The 26,185-nt window shown below is 44.3% G+C and overlaps 1 protein-coding gene across 3 annotated transcripts in view; it reads right to left on the bottom strand.

The window, feature by feature from the left end:
• RSPH10B (radial spoke head 10 homolog B) overlaps positions 1-26,185 on the bottom strand; it is a 64,303-nt gene that overhangs the window by 14,734 nt on the left and 23,384 nt on the right. Inside the window, exons 8-18 of one of the 3 annotated variants that reach the window (XM_086692986.1) lie at positions 22,536-22,712; positions 21,059-21,218; positions 19,525-19,646; positions 17,469-17,658; positions 15,677-15,791; positions 14,589-14,668; positions 14,338-14,486; positions 11,576-11,683; positions 7,017-7,148; positions 5,401-5,523; positions 3,432-3,525 (exon numbers count right to left, since the gene is read on the bottom strand). In XM_086692986.1, coding sequence (XP_086549112.1) covers positions 3,432-3,525; positions 5,401-5,523; positions 7,017-7,148; positions 11,576-11,683; positions 14,338-14,486; positions 14,589-14,668; positions 15,677-15,791; positions 17,469-17,658; positions 19,525-19,646; positions 21,059-21,218; positions 22,536-22,712 — 1,450 coding nt within the window. Of the gene's footprint in view, positions 1-3,431; positions 3,526-5,340; positions 5,524-7,016; positions 7,149-11,575; positions 11,684-14,337; positions 14,487-14,588; positions 14,669-15,676; positions 15,792-17,468; positions 17,659-19,524; positions 19,647-21,058; positions 21,219-22,535; positions 22,713-26,185 lie in introns of those variants that run through there. The other 2 variants (XM_086692984.1, XM_086692985.1) reach the window with 2 other exon arrangements.

The raw sequence follows: 26,185 nt of genomic DNA, 5'->3' as shown, positions 1-26,185 counted from the left end.
ATGCCAATCCTTCTCAAACTCTTCCCAAAAACTGAAGAGGAGGGAACATCCCCAAGCTTATTTTACAGTCAGCCTTAAACTGATGCTGAAGCCAGAAAACGACACTACCAGAAAATTACAGGTCCGTATCCCTGATGAATATAAGCACAAAAATATTCAATAAAATACTGTCACACTGAATTCAGCGCATTAAAAGCATCATTCACCGTGGCCAGCTAGGATTTATCCCTGGGATGCAAGGATGGTTCAACATATGAAAAACATATGAAAAAAACATGAAAATGTGATACATCACATTGATAGAATGAAAGAAAAAAAATTATCTGACCATCTCAGTAAACACAGAAAGAGCATTTGACAAAATTCTACATCCATTCATGATAAAAACTCAATGTTTATTTACTTTTGAGAGAGAGGCAGAGAGACAGAGTACAAGCGGGGAGGGACAGAGAGGGGGAGACACGGAATCCGAAGCAGGCTCCAGGCTCTGAGCTGTGAACACAGAGCCCAACGCAGGTTTTGAACTCATGAACCATGAGATTGTGACCTGAGCTGAAGTCAGACGCTTAACTGAGCCACCCATGCACCCCCATGATAAAAACTCTGAACAATTAGATACAGAAGGAATGAACCTCAACATATATTACAAGCCATCAGTTAATGTCATAATCAAGGGTCAAAGATTGAAAACTTTTCCTCTAAGATCAGGATGCCCACTCTCACCATTTTTATTCAACATAATACTGAAAGGTACTAGCCAGAGCAATTAGGCAAGAAAAAGAATTTTGAAGTATCATGATACAAAAGGAAGAGGTAAAATTGTCTCTATTTACAGATGATATGATTTTATACATAGAAAATCCTAAATACTCTACCAAAAAACTGATAGGTCTCATCAATGAATCCAGTAAAGTAGCAGGATATAAAATTAACATACAAAAATCAATAGGGTTGCTATACACTAACAATGAATTGTCAGGAAAAGAAAGAAAATGATCCCATTTACAATACCATAAAAAACAATAAAATACTTAGGAATAAATTTAACCGAGAGGTGAAAGACCTCTGAGTACTTTGAGACTGGTGAAGGAAACTGAAGACAAAGATAAATGGAAATGTATCCCACATTCATGGATTGGAAAAATTAATACTGTTAAGATGTCAATACTACCAAAAGTCATCTATAGATTCAATGCAATCCCTACCAAGATTCCAAAGGCATTTTTAACAGCAGTAGAAAAAAATAGCTCTAAAATTTAAATTTTTTAATGTTTATTATTTTGAGAGACAGAGCATGAGTGGGGGAGAGCAGAGAGAGACAGGGAGACGGAATCCGAAGCAGGCTTCAGGCTCCAAGCTGTCAGCAGAGAGCCCGACATGGGGCTCAAACCCACGGACCATGATTAGCTCTAAAATGTATTTGGAACCACAAGAGATGCCAAAGCAATCCCAAGAAAGGGAAACTAAGCAGGAGGCATCATACTTCCTGATCTGAAGCTATGCTATACAGTATAGTAATCGTAATAGTATGGTACTGGCATATAAACAGACACATAGACCAATGGAAGAGAATCAAGAGCCCAGAAATAAACCAGTATGTAGAGTCAGTACTTGACAAGGAAGCCAAGAATGTTCAATGAAGAGAAGATAGTCTCTTCAATAAGTGGTGCTGGGAAAATTGGACATTTACATACAAAGAATGAAACTAAATTTTTAATTTCTTTTTAACGTTTATTTATTTCTGAGACAGAGAGAGACAGAGCATGAGCAGGGGAGGGTCAGAGAAAGAGGGAGACACAGAATCCGAAACAGGTTCCAGGCTCTGAGCTGTCAGCCCAGAGCCCGATGCGGGGCTCGAACACATGGACCGCGAGATCATGACCTGAGCTGAAGTCGGACGCCCAACCGACTGAGCCATCCAGGCACCCCATAAACTAAATTTTTTAAAATTATTTAAAAATTTAAATATAATATTAGAAACCATAAAACTGCCAGAAGAAAACACAGGGGAAAAAGTTCCTTGACATGGGTCTTGGCAAGGACTTCTTGGATATGATGCCTAAAGTACAGGCAACATAATGAGAAATAGACCACTAGGATGACATCAAATTCAGCTAATGCACAAAATGAAAAGGCAACCTATGCAATAGGAAAAAAAAATACTTGCAAACCATATATCTGATAAGGGCTTCGAGTCCAAAATATATAAAGAACTCCTACAACTCAACAGAAAAAAAAAAATAGACGAAGCATCTGAATAGACATATTTCCAAAGAAGATGTAGGAGTGGCCAACAGGTACATGAAAAAATGCCCAACATTACTCATCATCAGGGAAATGCAAGTCAAAACCACAGTGAGAAGTCACCTCATACCTGTTAGAATGGCTAGCATCGAAGAGACCAGAGGTAACACATGCTGGCAAGGACGGGTAGAGAGCGGAACCCTTGTACACTGTTGGAGGGAATGTAAATTGGTACAATCACTGGGGAAAACCATACGGAGGTTCCTCATAAAATTCAAAACAGAAGTACCACATAACCCCACAATTCCGCTCCTGGGAATATAGCCAAAGGAAGACACTATGTGGAAGAGATGTCTGCGCCCCCACGCTCACTGCGGCCTCATTTGCAATAGCCAAGACATGGGAACAACCGAAGTGTCCAGTGGAAAAACGGATAAAGAAGCTGTGGTAATAGACACAGTGGAATTTTATTCATTCGTTAAAAAGGAGGAAACCCCGCCATTTGTAACAACCTGGATGGGCCTTGAGGGCATTATGCTCAGTGAAATAAGCCAGCCAGAGAGAAAGACAAATGCTGTATGCTCCTACTTACCCGTAGAATTAAAAACAAAACAAGAAACTCATCGAAAAAGAGACCAGACTTGTGGCTACCAGAGGCTGGGGATGGGGGTAAGGAGGATTGGATGAAGGTGGTCAAAAGGCAGTCAACTTCCGGTTGAAAGGTAAGTACTAAGACGTGATATACATCATGACAACTATAGTCAGCCCTGCCATATGATACAGAAGAAAACTGTTAAGAGAGTAGATCCCAAGAATTCTCATCACAAGGAAAAACAAATTTTTTTTCTTTTTATCAGTTATCCACACGAGGTGACGGATGTTAACAAAACGTACTTTGGCGATCATTTCCCGATATACGTATGTCAAATCGTTACACCGTATACCTGAAATTTTGGCAGCGTCGTAAATCACATCTCAGTCACACAGGAAAAAAATATAAAGGCAAACAGAAAAAACTCAGCAAGATCAGGCCTTGAAAGTAAACTTGGTTAAGCGGGTGTCAGGATTGGAAGTGGCCCTGGCAGCCTAATTACATTCTAAAAAGACGCTTGTATGTTTTTATCAACTTTATATCATTTACGAGTGACAGTTTGCAAACATTAGAGTTCAATAATGAAACTACTCACCATTTTGAGGTAAAGAAAAGGTTAGGCCTTTTCCTGGAGATTTAAAATTCAATTTGGAAATTCTTTCATCACTCAGAGACTTCCTGATCCTGGGCTTTTACATAAAAACAAAAAATCATAAAGCAAAATATGATTTCTGCATCATTGTGGACCCAAACTAATTTTCTGCATTATAAGTAATTAGAAAGTTATTAACAAAGCCATTCTTTTTAAACTAACAAAACTATTTCTGGGGCACTCGGGTGGCTCAGTCGGTTAAGCGTCCAACTCTCAGTTGCGGCTCAGGTCACGATCTCACGGTTTCGTGAGTTTGAGCCCCATATTGGGCTGTGCACTGATGGTACAGAACCTGCTTGGGATTCTCTCTCTCCTCTCTCTGCCCCTCCCCTACTCACGCTGTCTCTGTCTCTCTCAAAATAAACAAACTTAATAGGCTATTTCTAATTTTAACCTGCATAAAACATTGCTACTTATACAATTAAGGAAATGAATAACAGATTTATTGTATCCATTAAAAAGTTCTTCCTAAGAAACCAGACTTCAAAGTCTTCCCTGGGTCTGTTGGGAAGGGGTTTACTATGTACCGTTAACTGTACCTATGTTCAGATATTGACGGTGTTAGTTACCATATATATATATATATATATATATATATATATATATATATATGCTGTTCACACCCACATGTCTGCCTCCACATAGATCTGGCCCTTGAACTCTGGACTTGTGTCTCCATCTGTACCACTTGGACGTCTGCTCCGGCACCTTAAGCCAACATGTCCAAAACCAGCGCCCTAATTTTGCCCCCAAATTCCTGTCCCCCGCCCCAGCCTTGTCCTTCACGGCAAATGGCAACCACATCTTCCAGTCCTTTGGGCCAAAAAGCTTTGAATCATTCTTTCGTCATCTCTCCCTCTCAGACTTCACAGCCTTCCACAGGCCTGCACATAATTCCAAGAGCTTCCTTACTGGTTCGTCAACAGTGAAGCCCCGGCGGGCCTACTGATCCTGTGCCCTGGGGCCCTCCCGTCCCGCTCAGAATGAAAGCTGGGTCCTCACCACGGCCAGTGCCCTCCTGGTCCAGCCTGCTGCCTCGCTGAGCTCACGTGCCCGGACCCCTCCCGTGCAGCTGCACTGACTGCTACGCTTTCCTTTCAAAAACCCAAATATGCTTCCACCTTGGGGCCTCGCCCAGACCAGTCTTCCTCCCGATGATCACACGCTTTGCTTCCTCACTTCCTCGTTGGATGCTCAAATGTCGCTTCATCAGAAGACCCGTCACCACCTCTCCGTGTCACTCAATCTCCACCACATCGCTCACGCCTCATGTGAGGAAGTGTAGCACTGTGGTCCTGGGTGCGCATTCTGGAGGCGGACTGCCTGCATAAAGACTCCCGGCTGCACTCCCTACTGGTTCCGTGGCTGCGGGCAGGTTACCTAACCTTCCAGCACCGGGGCTCCCTCCCAGAGATAGTAAGAGTACCCGACGGGGGTTGGGAGTATTAATTGAGCTCAGACTGGGAAGTGAGCACACCTGGTAAATACCCCAGGAGCCTTGGCCATAACTACCACTCACTTGTCTCCCTCCACTCGCTGGAATGGCAAGTCTACGAGAGTTCAGGCTCTCGCTTCCCGGCAGATCACCAGTGTACAGAGAGTGCTCGTCACACAGGAGGCACACGAAGCTTACGGATACTGCAAGCAGGTAACCGTTGTTATGAGGTTGGTTGTAAATATGAACCTCTGGGGGCGCCTGGGTGGCTCAGTCGGTTAAGCGTCCGACTTTGGCTCAGGTCATGATCCCACAGTTCGTGGGTTCCAGCCCCACATTGGGCTCTGTGCTGACAGCTCAGAGTTTGGAGCCTGCTTCAGATTCTGTGTCTCCCTGTCTCTCTGCTCCTCCCCTTTTCGCTCTCTCTCTCTGTCAAAAATAAACACTTAAAAGAAAACTAAGACAACAACAACAAACCTCTGATTTCATTTTGCTGAGGTCAAGCATGGGTCCTAGCTTGCTTGAAGAGGACGTGGTGCTGCTGTCCTGCAGATCAGATTCCTGGCTTGTTCCTACACTTGAACTCCTGTGCTGGATGTTCTGAGCAAGGACAAACACGTAAGAGGATTTTTGGTTGCCGTGGAGACACGCACGCGATTTTAACAAAGTATAGTTTACAGGTCAGCGACACCCACAGTGTACTACTTGATGATTTTTGACATGTCTACCACCTGTGAAACGCTCCCCTCAGCCAACACAGTGAACATATCCCATCACCCACAAGTGTCCTGTGCCCCTTAGGAATCCAACCCCCCTTCCCTCATCGTCACCGATCTGCTGTCCCTACGGATTACTTTGCACTTTCTAGAATTTTATGTAATTTGAATCACAACAGGATGTACCTTTTTTTTGGTTTGGCTTCTTTCACCCAGCATAATTTTGATTCATCCTTGTTGTATCCTCTATCATGAGTTATTTCATCACCGAGTCATACTCCATCGTGCGGACATAATAGGATTTAGCTTGTTGGACATTTGGAATGACTTACTGAAGACCAGAAGTGAACGTGATCAGATAGTTTCTGAGGACAATCCCTAGACCAGTGTTCGCACTCGTTTACTGGAGTGCGAGTGATGCCATCCATGAAATCATGGACGAAACTAAGGTGGATGTTTGTTTCCCTCAGAGCAGAGCCCCAGACTCAGACTGTGGCCCATGACAAGGCTCCCAGATGACCTGGAGATGCCATCAGTCATATCCTCAAGCCGGAGGAGGAATATCTACTTGGTGGGATGGACTGTGAGGTGGAGTGGAACATGAAGCAAGCTCTTAGCACACGAGGAGTCCGAGATACATCAGGGGATTTCTGAGAAGTCACCCTTTACATGACAAACGATGATCTTGTACGTGTGGCTCTGAAGAGTTACCCGGCTGTGAGGTTCCACTGGCCCCCAAGATTCTCCCTGTGGGTCCAAATGAACGGCTCGAAAATCAGAATCCCTCTAAGCCTACTTGGCCTGACACCCCCACCCAAAACCAGTCTGTGTCAATCTGCCCCAGCAGCTGGACCCTTCGGTAGGTTGCTGGAGCTGCCCTGATCCGCTGAGGTCTTGCGGTTGAGTCTCGTGTCCAGCAGGCCTGACGTGTGAGCTGGCCCCATCCTCAGGGACCCACCTGGTATCTCGTGCACACTCAGGAGATATTTCTTAGTGACTTCACTCTGGGACAGGCTCTCCACTCTTGTAAATGCCAGACTGCATAACAACACACTTCGTAACAAAATACCTCAGGCGTTCTAAGCCTCCTGGTCTGCCCAGTGTTTTATTGGCCACGCTGACCTTCTTGTAGGACATCTCCACTAATGTGGCTAGGAGCCTACGCCCCTGGATCACGACCAGGGAACACGTTTTTCCCTAACTTAAAGAAAAAGGCAATACACATTCTTTCAAAATGTGAAACGGGGTCTTAAGTCTTCTCTTCAGTCTTAACGTTATTTCCTGAAGGGTTACAAAAGCCCAAGATAGTTTTGATGGCACTTTAGCCATTCCGGAATGAAACCATTCCTCGCACTGTAGATTCTAAACTATTATTACCTGACAGGGGCTTCCATGTTTGTTTCCAGGCAAGTCATCATTCAGAAAATTCAAGTAGGATTTAATCATTTGGTCAGTAACAGAGATGAGTGCAAAGCTTAAGAGAGCTTCAAAGAACTCCAGGAAGACCAGCTGAAATATAAGAACATACAAAGGGGCTCACTCATTCTGACCCACCCTGAGGTGGACCAGTGATCCATCTGGCTGTTGGCTTCTGTCTCCAGAGAAAGCCACTTCATTCAGTGCTCAAGTGTCATGGGTGCACACCGAATGGAAATAAAAACTATGATATTTAAAAGGCTATGCATGGGACGCCTGGGTGGCTCAGTCAGTTAAGCACCCAACTTTGGCTCAGGTCATGATCCCACGGTTCGTGAGTTCGAGCCCCGCATCGGGCTCTGTGCTGACAGCTCAGAGCCTGGATCCTGCTTCGGATTCTGTGTCTCCCTCTCACTCTGTCCCTCCCCTGCTCGTGCTCTGTCTCATTCAAAAATAAATTAAATTTAAATTTAAAAGTAAAAGACTGTGTGTTCTATTGGTAGATTTGTTAAGTCACTTTTCTATTAGAAACATTTTATTTTATATTCACTAATCGAGGACGTTTTCTTTATTTTTTAACATTTATTCATTTTTGAGAGACAGAGACAGAGCATAAGTGAGGGAGGGACAAGGAGAGAGGGAGACACAGAATACCAAGCAGGCTCCAGGCTCCGAGCTGTCAGCATAGAGCCTGACGTGGGGCTTGAACCCATCAACTGTGAGGTCATCACCTGAGCCACAGTTGGATGCTCAGCTGACTAAGCCGCCCTGGTGCCCCGAGGACAGTCATTTTCAAAAGGGTTCCTTTTTGTTGAACAAAAATTGAGGGAAGTGGCATCTGGGAACCAAAGTGACAAGGGCAGGTGTAACCCACTTGGCAGCCACACCCACCCCTGCTGTGTGTGCACCTGACACCCGGGCCTGCCCCCACCTGGGCAGCACCTGCCTGCGGGGACGGCTTGCTTGGACTCTGATCGTCCACCGGTCATGTCTGCTGGTCCTGAACCCAGGGCCCTTTGAGTCTGACCCGGAACAGGTCCGCTCATTTGAACAGAGGCGCCAGGCTCAGCAGCAGTGCCCCCTAGGCCAAGAGTGTGCTGACACTTGCCCGAGGATGGGTCAAGCTGGTAAATGAGACATCTGCTTAGTTCAAGGGCTGGATGGACACTTTTAGTCTCTTGTGCCCTAATTTGACTCTTCCTGTGACCCTCCCTACCTTGCCCCTGCTCACCACCTGCCAAATTCCCCAGGTGTCCTACCAACATGTCAACCCCTATTTGCAGAGGCTCTACCATTTTGCTGAGTTGCTGAACCTCACTCAGCTTCAGTCTCTTCACCTAGAAGACGGGGTCGATACCATATGCTTTGTCGCAAGGATGGGAGGAGATAATCGGCGTGAAGGGCCTGTCTCAAGTGCTGAATCATTAGTGGCTGGGATTTGTAGCTGTTATCTTTTTATTTTTTTTACTGTTGTTTACTTATTTTTCAGAGAGTGGTCACAAGTAGGGGAGGGGCAGAGAGAGACACACACACAGAATCCAAAGCAGGCTCCGGGCTCCGAGCCGTCAGCACAGAGCCTGACGCGGGGCTCGAACTCACGAACTGCAAGTTCACGACTTGAGCCAAAGTCGGACGCTTAACTGACTGGGCCACCCAGGCGCCCCTGTAACTGTTAAGCAAAAGCACAGGCCAGCAGGTCCTTGCCCTACCCAGGCACCTACTGTCACCAGGGTCTTGAGGTGACACCAAACATCCACCTTGGAAGCAGGACCTACAAGAAGGGGTCTGCGTTCTTATTAGCTGTTCTGCTCATGCTACTCCACATCTTTCCCAGCAGAGAGCAAACTCTGAAGACAACACCATGCCACCTGGCTGTTCCGTAAAACATCAGACAGATAAAATCTTGCCTTAGATTTGCAATCCTAGCCAACTCTGTGGGTCCCGGCTTATGTGTTTGCTTGTCAGTTTGTAGAAAACAGCCTAAAGGTTTTGTTCAAGATGAAGTTATTCTCATAGGTTGGATAAGATCCAAAGGCAACTCACAAGCATCACAAGGTAGAAGTAACACAGAGGCAGGTGAGAGGTTCACACAGCATTGATGCTGGAATGACAAAGCCCTCTGGAGATGCTGGGATGTGGTGAGTGTATTTTATACATAAGAGGACATGAATTTCAAGGAATGGGGCGGGGGAGGCAAGAAGGAAGACTCTTTTGGGCTGAACTGTGTCTCCCAAAAAAAGAGTGGGGAGTCCTAACCCCCAAAACCTCAGAATGTGACCTTACTTGGTAATAATGCCTTTTTAAAATTTTTATTTTTATCAAAAAAAATTTTATGTTTATTTTTGAGAGAGACAGAGTGCAAGCAGGGGAGGGGCAGAGAGAGAGGGAGACACAGAATCCGAAGCAGGCTCCAGGCTCTGAGCCGTCAGCACAGAGCCTGACGCGGGGCTCAAACCCACAAGCCATGAGATCAAAACCTGAGCCGAAGTTGGACACTCAACCGACTAAGCCACCTAAGCATCCCTGGTGATGATGTCTTTACAGATCAAGTTAAAATGAGGTCGTGAGGGTGGGGGACCCAATCCAGCATGGCCACTGTCCTTATAAGAGGGAGATTTGGACACCGAGACAGACCCATAGCGGGAAGACAACGTGAAGAGACACGGGGAGAAGATGGCCGTCTACGAGCCAAGGGGAGAGGCCTTTCCCACAGCCCCAGATGGAACCAGCTCTACCTTATTTCTGACGACTCGCTTTCAGAGCTGCAGGCAGTACTTTCCTGTGATTCAAGCCCCCCCGAAACGGTGGGGTGGGGGTTAGCAAGTTCAAACGTTCTGAGGTAGGAGCCTGACAGGTGTGTTCAGGGGACAGCACAGAGGCAGCTGGGACTCAGCGGTCAGACAAGGACTCGGAAAGTTGGCGCCATCAGCGTCTTGAGGGCCTTTACTCCGCGTCAGATGGGAAGCCTGGGGGTGTGAGCAGAGGAGGGACGTGACCTGATTGCTGCCCCGGGAGGTAGGAAGGTAAGAGACAAACGCAAAAGATGAGTTAGGAGCCACTGCAGCTTTCCAGGGGACCGTCGGTGGCTCAGCCAGCGCGGAAGGTGCCACATTCTGGATCCATTCTTCAGGTGGATCTCCTAAAGATGTGAATGTGGGGTAGGAGAGGAAGGAGTCGTTGTGGCAATGCCCTGACAACGGAAGGGCTGAGGCCATCAGCGCCCCACTCACGGGAGGCTGAGGTACGCTGGTGGAAGACGGAGGTCACACGTTTGGGGTGTGGGACATTCTGGGCTGTGGGGACCGTGAGGGGCCACTCCGACCCAGGCCGTCTGGGGCTAGGGAGCGTGGTTTGGGTTGGAGACAGCAACGGTGGCCTTGTCTTCAGAAAGGTGGCACTTAAGATCATGAGATGAGAGGACCCCGGACTGAGTCCAGGGCACTCGGTCTTGAGTGTGGCAGAAGAGGAGGAACCTGCGAAGAAGCTGGAAAGGAGCCGGCGGTGAGGGAAGGGGAAGACGTGGGACATGGAGGGAAGAACGTGTTGGAGGTGGGAGAGACGGCGTTGCGGGGGCCATGGCAGGGCCATGGACTGGTGTACTGGGCAGGACCCCTAGGCGGGCCATCATGGGGACCCTGGTGACCTGAACACAAATGGTTACAGCCGAGTGGAGGGACCCACACGGACCCCACCTTTAGGACGTGTCCACGAGACACAAATGCACGGAGTAGACACTCCTGGCGGGAGGTATGGCGTATACCGAAAACACATCAACTAGTTGCCCCACTTCCGTTTGCAGAAGCAAAGACCGAGCCTGGGGAGGGAGACTTGCCCCTCGGCAAGGAGCGCTGAAAACCAAAGATACACCTAATTCACTGGAGGAGACACATGGCCCGCCAGAGAAACATACACGTGTATTAAATCGCTAAATTCTCCAAGAAATAGCATCGTACAGCTGACCCTTGAACGACACAGGTTTGAACCCCGTGGGACCGCTTACACATACATCTTTTCCGACACATACAGGACAGCGGTGTAAAATGTATTCTCTCTTCCTTGATGATTTTCTTAGCGTTTTCTTTTCTCTGGCTTACTTTATTGTAAGAATACAGTGTATAATACAAAATATGTATTAATCGCCTGTGTATGTGATCGGTAAGGCTTCCAGTCCACGGCAGGCAGGTTAAGTTCTGGGGGAGTCTGAAGTTATCCCTGAATTTCTGACTGCGTGGGGGTGTCAGCATCCCCAACTCTGGTGCTGTTCAAGGATCAACTATAGTTTTATATTCTTTTGATTTCACTTCCTGATATCTGAAATATTCTTTTTTATATTAACTCTAGTTTTCTAATATAATCAAGGAGATATAGCTACATAGATACACATGAATATACATACATGTATGTATATATACACATGTGTAGAGCCCTACACATATTTACGTATTGGGGTCAGAATGCCTTTCAGTCTAATCTTGGTTCTTGGATTGTATCTGCTCTATTTGTGACACCTCTTGACAAACCTCAAGTTCAAAGTTGCTGTCAATGCCATCATGCATGAAAGGATTATCCTCTGCGATGACCTCCACAAATTTGGCTGGTGTCAATTCTTTATTTATCATTTTAAAGTCCTGTAAAAGAAACAACCAATTCAACTATAATTGCCTGTAATTACAGATAGTTACATATTAAAAAAAATTTTTTTTAACGTTTATTTATTATTGAGAGACAGAGAGAGAGAGACAGAGCATGAACGGGGAAGGGACAGAGAGAGGGAGACACGGAATCTGAAGCAGGCTCCAGGCTCTGAGCTGTCGGCACAGAGCCTGACGCGGGGCTCGAACACACAGACCGTGAGATCATGACCTGAGCCGAAGTCAGACCCTTAAACTGACTGAGCCACCCAGGCACCTGATAGTTACATATTTTTAATGTCAATTTATATCCATATAACATTTTAAGGAGGTGTTCTAGAAATGAGTATCTTTGAAACCGACCCTTTTGAAAAGCATTCTAGATTAACATTGATATTTACCTCTCTAGACCTACCCTAATCCCTCTGCAAGGAAAGTGTTTTTAGAAGCATAAACACAGGGGTGCCCAGGTAGCACAGTTGGTTAAGTGTTCGACTCTTGATCTTGGCTGAGGTCATGACCTCACTGTTTGAGGGATCAAACCCAGCGCTGACAGCGCAGAGCCTGCTCGGGATTCTCTCTCTCCCTTTCTCTCTGCCCCTCCCCGACTTGCACTGTCTCTGTCTCTCTCAAAATAAATAAATAAACTTAAAAAAAAAAAAAAAAAGCATAAACACAGGATGGAGGGTATGATGATCCGGACATGAGATATCAACCCAGCTACACAGGTGGGGAAATGCTGGACGGGGGACCGAGGAACCCCGGATGCCGTGGGCACTCAGGACGGAGACCCCTCTGGAAGTAACACTCCAGGTAGGGCTGAACACACGAAGTCTCGCTGAAAGTCTAGGTGAAGACCCTATCCGCGTCAAAGCTGAAAACAGGTTTGCTTTCTGAGATACTGAACCAGAGAGCATTCAGCCCAGAAAACACCATTTTCACTAAGGTCAGTGCTGCTTTTCAGGATTAGGAGAACGTGCACCTCATAAGGCCTGGCTCCATGCTGGCCCTCCCTCCACTCCGTCCTAAGCACCATGCAAACCAGGTTCCACGTTCTTTTTTTTTTTTTTTTTTTTTTTTTTTTTTTAATGTTTATTTATCTTTGAGAGAGAGAAACAGAGTGTGAGGGAGACACACACTCAAAAGCAGGCTCCAGGTTCTGAGCTGTCAGCACAGGGCCCCACGCGGGGCTTGAACTCATGAACCACGAGATCATGACCTAGGCTGAAGTCGGACGCTTAACAGACTGAGCCACCCAGGCGCCCCAAGGCTCCTAGGTTTTAATGGAAGGATCGTGCTGACACCACTGGTCTGTCTGAACATCGCTAAAAGGGAACATTCCTGAGGCAAGGCGATAGGAAGTACACAGAACCACCTGTGGCTTTTGTCCGGGCAAGAAAAAAACCCGAATCCATACAAGCCTCTAACTGTCCTGCTTTAGTGGAAATACGGGGAAAAGTAGAACAGGGTAATCAACTCTGATAGGATGCAGCCAGCCCGAAGCGGATGTGTGACCAATCCAGAGGGACAGCTGACCTCATGTCTTCAGTAAGGGGCCATGACGAAAGGGGGGAGTGAACGAACAGCTGGTACGATACCCCCCAAAGCTCACCTATTCCCAAAAGCTGTTTTCCTGTGTTAGACACCAGGCTGCTGTCAGGTTTTCGTATACATACGACACTGTTAGACTTTTCCCTATTCCCTGTTAGTATTCGACCCTTCCCGTTTTATCGTTTAACTTCCCACAGGCGTGAATTCAGACAAAAATTACCAAAAGTTGGCATGAGAATACTGTTAAACTAGGTGTTCTCGCTAACTTTTAAACTAATAACTTCTTTGGGGCGCCTGGGTGGCGCAGTCGGTTAAGCGTCCGACTTCAGCCAGGTCACGATCTCACGGTCTGTGAGTTCGAGCCCCGCGTCGGGCTCTGGGCTGATGGCTCAGAGCCTGGAGCCTGTTTCCAATTCTGTGTCTCCCTCTCTCTCTGCCCCTCCCCCGTTCATGCTCTGTCTCTCTCTGTCCCAAAAATAAATAAACGTTGGAAAAAAAAAATTTAAACTAATAACTTCTTTAAGTTACTTTCTGATGAATAATAATTTTTGTCAATGACACTGGCGTCCCTCCCCACCCCGTCTTCTCTTACACGGCAAGGTCTGCGTTAGCAAACACACTGTGGCCCTGTCGCCTGGGCCCTTCCCTCACTGGGAAGGAAGCACGTGGGGCCAGTGTTCCCAGACCCCGGAATTACTCGCTTCTGCCCAAAGAGGCCCAGTAAACATTTGTTGGTTATGGAAACCCATCCTGGATCTCACGATGTGTGTGTCGTTGTTAGAACACATTGCCTTTCTTTAATGAAAACCCAAATGCCTGTTAATATGAAACCAGTCTTGGGGCGCCTGCGTGGCTCAGTCAGTGGAGCGGTCGACTTCGGCTCAGGTCATGATCTCACAGTCCATGAGTTCGAGCCCCGCGTCGGGCTCCGTGCTGACAGCTCAGAGCCTGGAGCCTGTTTCAGACTCTGTGTCTCCCTCTCTCTCTGCCCCTCCCCTGTTCATGCTCTGTCTGTCTCTGTCTCAAAAATAAATAAAAACGTTAAAAAAAATTAAAAAAAATATATATATGCGAAACCAGTCTCGGTCACGAGCGCTTACTTTCAACATCCAGAGGAAGTGTCGCACCTTCATGGACGGCTCGTGGGGAGGAGCCGCGTGCGGTCTGCAGTAAACCGTGTAAATCTCCCAGCTCTTGTTGATGTGGCTGATGGAATAGAGCGTCCGCTGTTGCCCACTGAATAAATTGCCTAAAAACATAATGCAACGATAAACTGTCAAAAAAGGATTACAAAGCTACATTTTGGAAAAAGAAGCGACAGTCAATATAATGCTGCTGGTTTTGTATTTACCTTTTACGCGGCCGGCATTTGGGTGAATGTTCTCAGTCATCAGTTTGGTAAAACACAGAAAGAGTGATGGGCTTCTGTTTCTGACGAGAAAGATCTAGTCACCTCTCTGTCCAGCAGGTAGAACCTAATTCCTCTCTCCCTGAGTGTGGGGTGGATTTAGTCATTTGCTTCGAACCACGAAGGTACAGAAGGGGAGACACAGTAGGTTTATGGTAGAGCGTCGTGCCTCCCGCCACCTTCACTGAGTGATCGGGACTAACGTCACCAGTACCAAGACAGATCAACACCACATCCCCCTGATGTGATGGGCTGCCAAGGGCATTTCACCTCCGCGCCATTCTTGCCCCAAACCCAAGCCTCAGTGCAATGATGAAAAATGTATCAGCAGACCAAAATCAAGGGACATTTTACAAGATAACTGACCAAGAGTTTTCCAAAGCGTCAAGGCCATAAAAGACAAAGTCTGAGAAATTATCACAGGTTGTAGGGACTAAGGAGATAGGAGACAACTAAACGCAAAGAACGTGGATCAGAAAAGGGACATTATTGGGAAAACCCAGGAAACCCTAATAGTGTCCATGACTTAGTTAATGGTATTATACCAACGTTAATTTCTTAACTTCCACAGGTGCATCATGGTCGTGTACAATGTCATTGTTAAGGGGAGCTGAGTGCAGGGTGTGTAGGAACTCAAGTACTAACATGGCAACACTCCTGGAAAACTTATTTCCAAATAAAAAAAGACAGGGGATCAATTTTCTCTGACAGGGGATGAATCAATTTATTATTCCCCATCTGAGAAGATGGGGAAATTCGGGCCTGAGGAAGGACTAGTGTTGAATATTTCCGATCAAAACCCTGAGAGCAAGTTCAACATTGAAACACGACTCACCTCGGAAGGGGCTTCAGAAGTGTAATCTGGCATCCGATGGTTTTGTGGTTAATATTTGTGAAACGCTCTTGTTTCTGGCCCTTCCCTTTGGGAGTATGTAAAAGTAGTCACGCACGTCAAAGAAAAGTGGGCACCACTGTAGCTCAGGACTGATTAGGTCTGCCTGCCCTCTCCGAGCTTCAGAAGTGGTACTTACTGGAATTCTTTGTGATGGATGTGGTAAGCCAATTGCAGGAGGTAATTCAGAAATGTTCTCAAAAGTATTGTTGTAAATGGAGAATGAATTTCTTCAACCGGAATGTCATTATTGGCTACAATAAAGGAAATTGGAAAGGATGCCTAGTACTTTGTTTTTAATCGAGGTAGAACTGACGTATAACGTTGCATTAGTTTCCCGTGCACGACGCCATTCACTAGGTGCTGCAACATGACCGCCACAGTAAGACTGGTTGACACCCTTTGCCTACGTAGTTACAAAAATTTCTCCTTTATTCTGGCAGTGAGGACTTTTAAGATTGACCTTCTTAGCAACTTTTAAATAACCGTTATTTTTAACTATAGTCACCATGCCGCACGTTGCATCCCCATGACTTACTTATTTTGTAGCTGGAAGTTTATACCTTTTGACCCCCTTCACCCATCTCTTTGATCCCTCCCCTCTGGCAACCACTACTCTGTTCTCTGTATCTGTGAGCTTGTTTCTTTGTTCTGTAATTTTTATTTAATTATTTTTAATATTTCATTATTTACTTTGAGAGAGCTTCAAGTGGAAGAGGAGCAGAGAGAGAGAGAGAGGGAGAGGGAGAATCCCAAGCCAGATCTGAGCTGTCTGCACAGAGCCCCACGAGGAACTCAGTCCCACGAACCATGAGGTCATGACCTGACCCGGAATCAAGAGGTGGATGCTTAAACCACTGGGCCACCCAGGTGCCCCTTCTTTGTTTATTTAGATTTGACATACAAGCGAGATCCTATGCTATTTGTCTCTGTCTTATTTCACTTAGCATAACACCCTCAAGGTCCATCTGCGTTGGTTGCAAATGTCAAGACTGCATTCTTGACGCCTCGTATTTTCTAAAACCTTCTATTTTATTTGCTCCTGGTATACAAGTCAAAGAAGTGAGTGTGACAGAGTACCTTTTCTCGTAGTGAATACTATGAACAGCGTAAACGCACCCACCTAAAACTTAAGTACCGCACGAAAGACCTAGTCACTTATCAGGAAAGTTGCAAGAGACTTTGTCCCAGTGTCTTTCGGAGTTCGGCGTGGTCTGAGCCACGTTTGATTCTAATGGCGACTCTGACTCTAAATGGACTCAAAATCTGTGTCCGACACTTACGTTTCAAGTAAGTAAGTATCAGTCCTGACATTTTGTTTTCCCAGTAGATAATTTGAGGTTGACAAGGCCTGCTTCCCAGAATCCGGCTGAAAGGAATAGAACCTTCAAAGTTGTTAAATCTATTGCCATGAACTTTCTAATTTGAAATCAAGCCCAAGCCCACCTCAAGTGTTTTCTCGGCTACTGGCCCTCCCTAATCCTCTCTGCTTCGGACCTCACAATTTACTGGGTTGTTTTAAACTATAGATCAGAGGCAGGCAAACTTTTCTGCCAAGAGACACACAGTAAATATCTTTAGGCTTTGTGGGCCACAACCCCTCAGTTCTGACATGACAGGACAAAAACAGCCACAGACAATGCATGAGGAAATGGACATGGCTGTGTTCCAATAAAACTTTATTTATAAGAACAGGCAGGGGGCTGACCTTGGCTCACAGGCCCTGATGTAGATGGTCTTTTACTGTTGCCATTATTTCACGAGAGTGTCTCAGGTACATTTTAAGCACCTTGAGAAGACGGTATGTTGATTTCTGGAACGTCTCTCCCGGGATTTGCCTTCGTCACTCCCTCCACATTTCCTGACTGGTTTCATGGAGACATGTCACGCCAATCTTTAACCCAAAAGACCTGAAGGACCGGGACACTCACCGCTTAATATCCTGTCCATATCAGCAAGAGTTATATTATGGTGATGAAATTTGCAATCTTTTAGAAACCTCCAGAAGTGAAGCTTTGTCATCAGAAAGGTGTTATCCAGAGAGCGATCACATCCTAGGCTGCTGTAGAAGCTATAGATTCTTCTTAATTCTGTAATATTTCTTAAGACAGCATATTCCACCTACAAAGAGAAAGCCATGCACGTCTTAATCTTACCTAATAAGAACAAAAGAGAGACAACACCTGCTTTATAAATTAAATGAGATAATACAAGTGAAGTAATAGCATTTACCGTTGACCACTATAAGGGCTCAGCAAATGTTGTATTTTCCCTGCTCATCCCCAGGTCAATAAAATGCAATTTCTGTATAACATTAAAAAATGTGCTGTTATCAGGAGAGACCGGGTGGCTCAGTCAGTTAAGCATCCAAGTCTTGGTTTTGGCTCAGGTCATGATCTTGTGGCTTTGGGTTCAAGCCCCATTGGCAATCTACGCTGGGCGGGGAGTCTAAGATTCTCTCCCTCCCTCTCCCTCCAACCCCTCTCCCCCGCTCACACTCTCTAAAAATAAAAAAAAACAAAAAAACTATAAGAAAACACTTTTGGAGGCATTTCTAAGAACTGAGTTACAGAATTTTTTCACTTTCTAGATCTGATACTTCTTTTGTAATTATGAGGTAAGATAGACTTTAAATCCATATTTTTTTCACTTAGTGTTTACTTATTTTTGAGAGAGAGACAGAGACAGAGTATGAGCAAGGGAGGGGCAGAGAGAGAGAGGGAGATACAGAATCCAAAGCAGGCTCCAGGCTCTGAGCTGTCAGCACAGAGCCCGATGTGGGGCTTGAACTCACAGATTGTGAGATCATGACCTGAGTCGAAGTCGGGAGCTTAAGTGACTAAGCCACCCAGGCAACCCCAAATCTGTACTTTTTAAAAGACCTACCTGTGTTGACATGGAAAGAACTCCAAAGTGGAAAGTGAATGATATGTACATAAAACAAAAAAAAAAAAAAAAGAAAATCTCTCCTTTTTGGGTGTATCAATGGATGTTTATTCATCTAAAAATGATATTGTAGGAGAACACTGAATGGCTATTATTAAATACACATGAGCAGACATTATAGGAGCAGAATTCTCCCAATTCTAGTTACGTTTGCTCAGAACAAAACTGGAAAGGTGGTCACCACATTTGTCTGGGTGAAGATTCTGTTTTACCTTTTCTTATCTGCATTTTCTAAATTTTCTACAGGTGTGGTGTACCATTTTTGTAACTCGAGAAAGTCACAGAAGTTCTTGTTTTTAATGACAGTCTGACAGCAGATGAAGCGAGTAATACCAGGAGACCGAATTACGACGCTGGCCGGGAGAAGAAAGGAGGATGGGAGTGGACAGTCACCACTTTGAGACCCACAGAACCGGGACCAGAGGAGGCCAGAACGAGGCAGGGCAAAGGGGCAAGGATGCCTTGCAATTTTGAGGCACCAGTGGTGCGCGTGTTGCAAACATCTTCATCCATGGTTTCACGGAAGACCCATACCAAGCCCCAGCCAAAGCAGGAATCACGATGCTAACGTGTCATTTGGTGGATGTGATTTTCCAGATGTTAATCAAATGAGGTCTGGGAACACAGAATTTTCTCTGGCTCTGTGGATTTCTAGAGTTGTAATGATTTCTAAGGGTTTCGAGTTCTTTTGAATCCCAGCAGCCCATAATGACGCACAGCAGAATTCATGTCCTGTGGAGTGGGGTGGCCACAGCCTTGGCCTTCAGACCAAGCTGGGGGTGAGGGCTAACTTTAGCCTTGTGGGCTCTGAGGCAGTAGTTTACTCACTGAGTCCCTCTATCTGGCCTTCTGTTTTCTCACAAAGCCTGTTCACTAAGTCTGCCGTGCAAATTAAATGGGACGGTACACGAAGCATCTATCAGGCCTGTAAAAGACACTCGACACAGGAGATCCACCGTCAGCTGTATGTTTCCAAGACTCTGGAGACTATTAATATTTAAGCCTAAAACGTAAATGCATAACAATACAAAAGGCTTTTACCTGCTTCTTTTCCTCTGCTTGGTGTTCCTTGGGGTACATATTCAGCAAAAAACTTAGGTTCAGCTCAATGCTCGACCCTAACACAGAATTACTTTCACTGCCATCAAGCTTTCTGATAATTTCTAGCAAATAAAGGCAGACAGAGGGGATAATTGTGAAAAGCAAGGTTAAAAGTTTTCAATGTTATTTCAACTAGTAAATTTAAATGCTTTTGGAGGGGCGCCTGGGTGGCGCAGTCGGTTAAGCGTCCGACTTCAGCCAGGTCACGATCTCGCGGTCCGTGAGTTTGAGCCCCGCGTCAGGCTCTGGGCTGATGGCTCAGAGCCTGGAGCCTGTTTCCGATTCTGTGTCTCCCTCTCTCTCTGCCCCTCGCCCGTTCATGCTCTGTCTCTCTCTGTCCCAAAAATAAATAAACGTTGAAAAAAAAAATTAAAAAAAAAAATAAATGCTTTTGGAAAAAAAAATTATTTTGGAAGTTAAAAACAATTTTTTCTTTTTTTTTTTTAACATTTATTTATTTTTGAGACAGAGAGAGACAGAGCATGAATGGGGGGAGGGCCAGAGAGAGAGGGAGACACAGAATCCGAAGCAGGCTCCAGGTTCCGAGCTGTCAGCATAGAGCCCGATGCGGGGCTCGAACTCACAGACCGTGAGATCGTGACCTGAGCGAAGTCGGACGCTCAACCGACTGAGCCACCCAGGCGCCCCCCAAAAAATTTTTCAATGTTATGTCAAAATGATTTTCCACCTGGGCACCTGGGTGCGTCAGTCAATTGAGCATCTGACTCTTGACTTCGGCTCGGGTCATGATCTCAGGGTCATGGGATCGAGCCCTGTGTCAGGGTTCACACTGAGCGTGGAGCCTGCTTAATATTCTCTCTCCTTCTGCCCCTCTCCCCTACTCACACATCTGCTCTCTCGAATATTAAAAAAAAATTTAAAAAAAAAAGATTTTCCATCAAAGTAGGATACAAGAGTATTCAAAAAACCTATTAAGAAAACAGTTTTGGGGTGTCTGGGTGGCTCAGTCGGTTGAGCATCTGACTTCAGTTCAGGTCATGATCTCATGGTTCATGGGTTTGAGCCCCGTGTTAGGCTCTGTGCTGACAACTCAGAGCCTGGTGCCTGCTTGGGATTCTGTGTCTCCTCTCTCTGTCTCTCCCCTGCTCACACTCTGTCTCTCTCTGTCTCTCAAAAATAAATAAATGTAAAAAAAATACCTAAAAAATTTTTTTTAACGTTTATTTATTTTTGAGACAGGGAGAGACAGCATGAAAGGGGGAGGGTCAGAGAGAGAGGGAGACACAGAATCCGAAGCAGGCTCCAGGCTCTGAGCTGTCGGCACAGAGCCCGACATGGGGCTCAAACTCACGGACCGTGAGATCCTGACCTGAGCCGAAGTCGGACGCTCAACCGACTGAGCCACCCAGGCGCCCCGAAACTTGTTTTCTAAAGTAGTGGGTGTATTTCGATGAGTGGATTCCGTAGATAATACAGGTTAATTTGTGTGCAGCTGACAGGAGAACACCCCTACCAGCACTGATGGAGGGTCCCTGGCACCAGCTCCTGAAGGAAGATTCTGAGGACCCATCCAGGTGACTTAAGAACTCAACTTCAAGATTTGGAAACTCCACTATGTGGTCGTTGGAAAATAGGCCATCATACACACGCCCATTCTTGAACGTTAATCGGCCCTGTAGACAGAGAGATTGACAGTTCAGGAAAACCACTGGTAATGTGTATCTGTATCTTTTTCAAAGGTTTGAAGTTTTTTTGTTTGTTTTTAAGATATGCCCTTAGCCCAGGGTACCTGGGTGGCCCAGTCAGCTTCTGACTTCGGCTCAGGTCATGATCTCGTGGTTTGTGGGTTCGAGCCCCGCGTCAGGCTCTGTGTTGACAGCTCAGAGCCTGGAGCCTGCTTTGGATTCTGTGTCTCCCTTTCTCTCTGCCCCTTCCCCTCTCACACTCTGTCTCTCTCTCTTTCAAAAATAAATAAGTATTAAAAAAATTTTTTTTTAATATGTACTTAGCCCACGTAGAATCAGGCTCCTAGAGTCTCACATCACTGTAAGTCCTCTCTCTTCCTTCTCTTCCTTTCCCATCTGTCCCAAGAGCTCTCTCCAATTACCCCTAGGTCACAGAAGGTATCTTATCAAACCATGCTAGTGACCAGCAGAGTGTCTATCACCAAAGAGGGGCTCTCTTGGGATCTGTCCAACCCAGGCCAATAGTCAGTCTGATTGAGAGGTAAGCACATGACCCAAGTCAGCTCAGCCAAATAAAGACATCTGTGGAAAGCTTCCTGGGAAAGAGTTTCTTCTCTCCTTCTACTTAGTGTGTATGTGGACATGAAGCCTGGAGCCACAGCAACTTATGGTCATGAGGGAGGGGCAGCATAAGAGTGAAGCTGACAGCATGGCAGGAGACATCTCCTGGGGAGAGGAAGAACACCCTCAACATCGCTGAGTTGCTGGAGCAAAGCAACCTTGCAACCCACTCCTTTTTTAAAAAAATATATTTATTTTGAAAGAGAGAGAGAGAGCGCGCATGCGCATGGGGGAGGGGGAGAGGGAGAGAGAGAATCCCAAGCAGGCTCCACACCATCAGCGCAGAGCCCGAGGTAGGGCTCAATGCCACGAACCGTGAGATCATGACCTGAGCCGAAACCAAGACTCGGACGCTTAACCAACTGAGCCCCCCAGGTGTCCCCAAATCCACTTATTCCTTAACGCTTACAGATTATTAAGCTAGGTATTCCATTACTTGTGACCAAAACCACCCTCACACACACACATGTACATAACATAAACTAAACAACTTCTAAATACACTTTTAGATATTGATGATATGTTGGAAATTATTCTAAAATTTGTATAGTTATCTTAATAAGACAGTAGGTTATCCTCTGCAAAAATGGATGATGCACTTTACCAGAGAATGACACTCCATGTACTGTAATTTAGTTGCTTTACAAACTCTTTAAAATGTACTCTTCACACATCTGCACTCACCATGCCGTGTTTTTTATTGGAGACCCATTGTCCCTCATACATGGCTCCGCTGGCATAGTAAAATTTTCCATGGCCATGACGATATCCATTTACAAACTCTCCTATGTATTCATTTCTCAAAGGGTACTGGGAGTTGGGGATTCTCTTTAGAAACCATGAATGTGTTCCAAAGCCATTCTGAAAAGAAAGCAAATTTCCATGAGGAATGCTCAAAATATTTTCTCTTTTTACCTGAATCCATTTAAAATTCAGATAATAGATCATAACAATAACTCGTTTGAAGGGACAAAGAGCCCCCTGCCTCTGTCACCCACCATCTATTTTTGGTCCCTTTGAATCTGACTCCTTTAGGTACCTCATATAAGTGGAATTATATAGTATTTGTCCTTTTGCAACTGGCTTATTTCACTTAGCATAATGTCTTCAAGTTTCATCCATCTTATAGTATGTGTCAGAATGTCCTTCTTTTAAAAAAATTTTTAATTTACATTTATTTCTTTTTGAGAGACAGAGTGCGAGCAGGGGAGGGGCAGAGAGAGAAGGAGACACATAATCCGAAGCAGGCTCCAGGCTCCGAGCTGTCAGCACAGAGCCCGACTTAGGGCTTGAACCCGCGAACCGCAAGATCATGACCTGAGCCGAAGTCGGACACTTAACCAACTGAACCACCCAGGCACCTCATAGAATGTCCTGCCTTTTAAAGACTAAATTATATTCCATTGTATGTTTATATCATCATCCATTTGTTTATTCATTCATCCCATTGTGTCTGTTGAAGACATTATGCTAAGTGATATAAGCCAGTGGCGGGGTGGGGGAAGGGGTTATGGGGAGTGAGTGTTTAATGGGGACAGAGTCTCAGTTTGGGAAGATGAAGAGTTCTGGAGATGGATGGAGGTGATTCACAACAGTGTGAATGTGCTTAATGCCCCTGAATTGGACACTTAAGAATGGTTAAGATGGTAAATTTTGTGTTATGTGTGTTTTACCACAATTAAAAACTAAAAACTAAAAAGAAACCTGGGGTAGCTTTATTCCTATCAGAAAAGACTTCAGAGGAATAGAAATTATCAGGGCTAAAGAGGGACATTACAACATGATAAAAAGGGTCAACTCACCAAGAAGACATAACAATCCTACACGTAACAACAGAGCCTTAAAATATATAAAACAAAAATTGATAGATTTGGAAGAAATAGACAAATCTACAATTACATTTGGACACTTCAACACTCTCCTCTGAGAAATGGGTAGAAAAAGTAGACAGAAGAGAGTAATGTGCTATAGAAGAAATGTGATAAAGAACAACACTACCAACCAACTTGATCTAATTGGCATCCACAGAATACTCCATTCAACAAAAGCAGAAATGCACATAACATTCACTGAAAAAGACCATATTCTGGGCCATAAAATAAACCACAACATATTTAAAAGAAATGTAATAAGTGTGTAAAGAACACAAAGTATGTTCTCTGATCACAATAGAATTAAACAAAAAATCAACAACAGAAAGAAATCTGGAAAAAGTCTCCAAACATTTGGAAATTAAGCAATATACATCAAAATAATTTATATTCAAAAGAGGAAGTCATAGGGAAATTAGAAAATATTTGAACTGAACAAAAGTTAAAAGCATATCAGAATTAATGGAATACAGATAAAGCAGTGTTAGGAGAAAAAATTTTAGTATTAAATGTTTGTATTAGAAAAGAAGAAATGTCTCAAATCAATAAAACTTCCATAGTACAACTGAAGGAGAAGAGCATAGTAAACCTGAAGCACGTAGAAGGAAAATAATAACAAAGAGCAGGTATCAAATTAAAAACTCAAAACCATCAAGAGAAAATAAATAGCACGAAAACTGGCTCTTACAGAATTTTCATGACATGGCTACATCTCTAGCCAGGACTGAAGAAAAAAGAGAAAACACAAAGTACTGATGCCAGAAGAAACAGGGAACATCACTATAGATCTCCTATAATATGGATTAAAAGAATAACAAGAGAACGTTATGCACAGCCATATGCTAATAAATTTCTATGAAATGGACAAATTCCTTCAATAACACAAACTTCCAAAATTTACTCAAGAAGAAACAGATAACCTGAATAGTGCATTATCTATTTTTTAAGTGTTATTTTATAGTTAATATACAGTTAACTTATTGTTAATCTTGTCACAAAGATAGCTCCAGTCCCAGAAATCTTCACTGGCATCTTCAGGTAAATGGCTCCAGAAGAGAGAATACCAATTCTACAAACTCAGGAAATTAAAGAGAACACTTTCCAACTCATTTTATGTGGCAACATTACCCTGGTTACTAAAATCTGGCAAAGATATTAAATGGAAAGAATACTAAAGATCAAAATCTCTCATGATCATAGACACAAAAATTTTCAACAAAGTATTAGGACATTGAATCTAGCAACATATAAAAAGGATAATATAATCATGGTCACGTCAGGTTGATATCACTGGAATACAAGGTTCATTCAACATCTGAAAATCAATCAATGTATTGAAAGTGATGGGATGGAGAAACATCTATCACGCAAATTGATGGCAAAAGAAAGCCAGAGTAACAATATTTACATCAGATAAAATAGACTTTAAAAAAAAGGCTGTGGGAGCACCTGGGTGGCTTAGTCGGTTAAGCATCTGACTTCTGCTCAGGTCATGATCTCACAGCTTGTGAGTCTGAGCCCCACATCAGGCTCTGTGCTGACAGCTTAGGACCTGGAGCTTTCTTTGGATTCTGTGTCTCCCTCTCTCTCTGCCCCTTCCCTGCTCTCTCTCTCTCAAAAATACAAACACTTAAAAAAATAAAAATAAAACAAAGACTGTAGCAAAAGACAAAGGAGGATACTGTATCATCATAAAGAGGACAATCCAACAAGATCTAACAATTGTAAATATTTATGCACCCAACATGAAAGCACCCAAATACATAAAACAGTTAATAACAAACATAAAGGAACTAATTGATAATAATACAATAATAGCAGGGGACTTTAACACCCCACTGACATCAATGGACAGATCATCTAAACAGAATCAACAAGGAAATAATGGCTTTGAATGACATGCTGAACCAGATGGACTTAACAGATACATTCAGAACATTCCATTGTAAAACAGTAGAATACTCATTTGAGTGCACATGGAACATTCTCCAGAATGGATCATGTATTAGCCCACAAAACAAACCTCAACAAATTCAAGAAGATTGAAATCATACCATGCATATGACCACAATGTTATGAAACTAGAAGTCAACCCCAAGAAAAAAAATTGGAAAGACCACAAATACATGGAAGTTAAAGAACATCCTACTGAAGCATGAATGGGTTAACCAGTAACTCAAAGAAGAAATTAAAAAGTACATGGAAATAAATGAAAATGAAAACACGATGGCTCAAAACCTTTGGGATGCAGCAAAAGCAGACCTAAGAAGAAAGTATACAGCAATATAGGCCTACCTCAAGAAGCCAGAAAAATCTCAAATAAACAACCTAAATTTGCACCTAAAGGAGCTAGAAAAAGAAAAACAGACAAAACTTAAAATCAGCAGAAGGAAGGAAATGATAAAGGTTAGAGCAAAAATAAATGATATAGAAACTAAAAATAATAATAGAACAGATCAATGA

This window comes from Puma concolor, chromosome E3 (genome assembly GCF_028749965.1).
Source record: "Puma concolor isolate L17-30 chromosome E3, mPumCon1.1.hap2, whole genome shotgun sequence".
NCBI lineage: Eukaryota > Metazoa > Chordata > Mammalia > Carnivora > Felidae > Puma > Puma concolor.
Note: the sequence above shows the minus strand (reverse complement) of the source record. Positions and strands in the feature narration are given on the sequence as shown.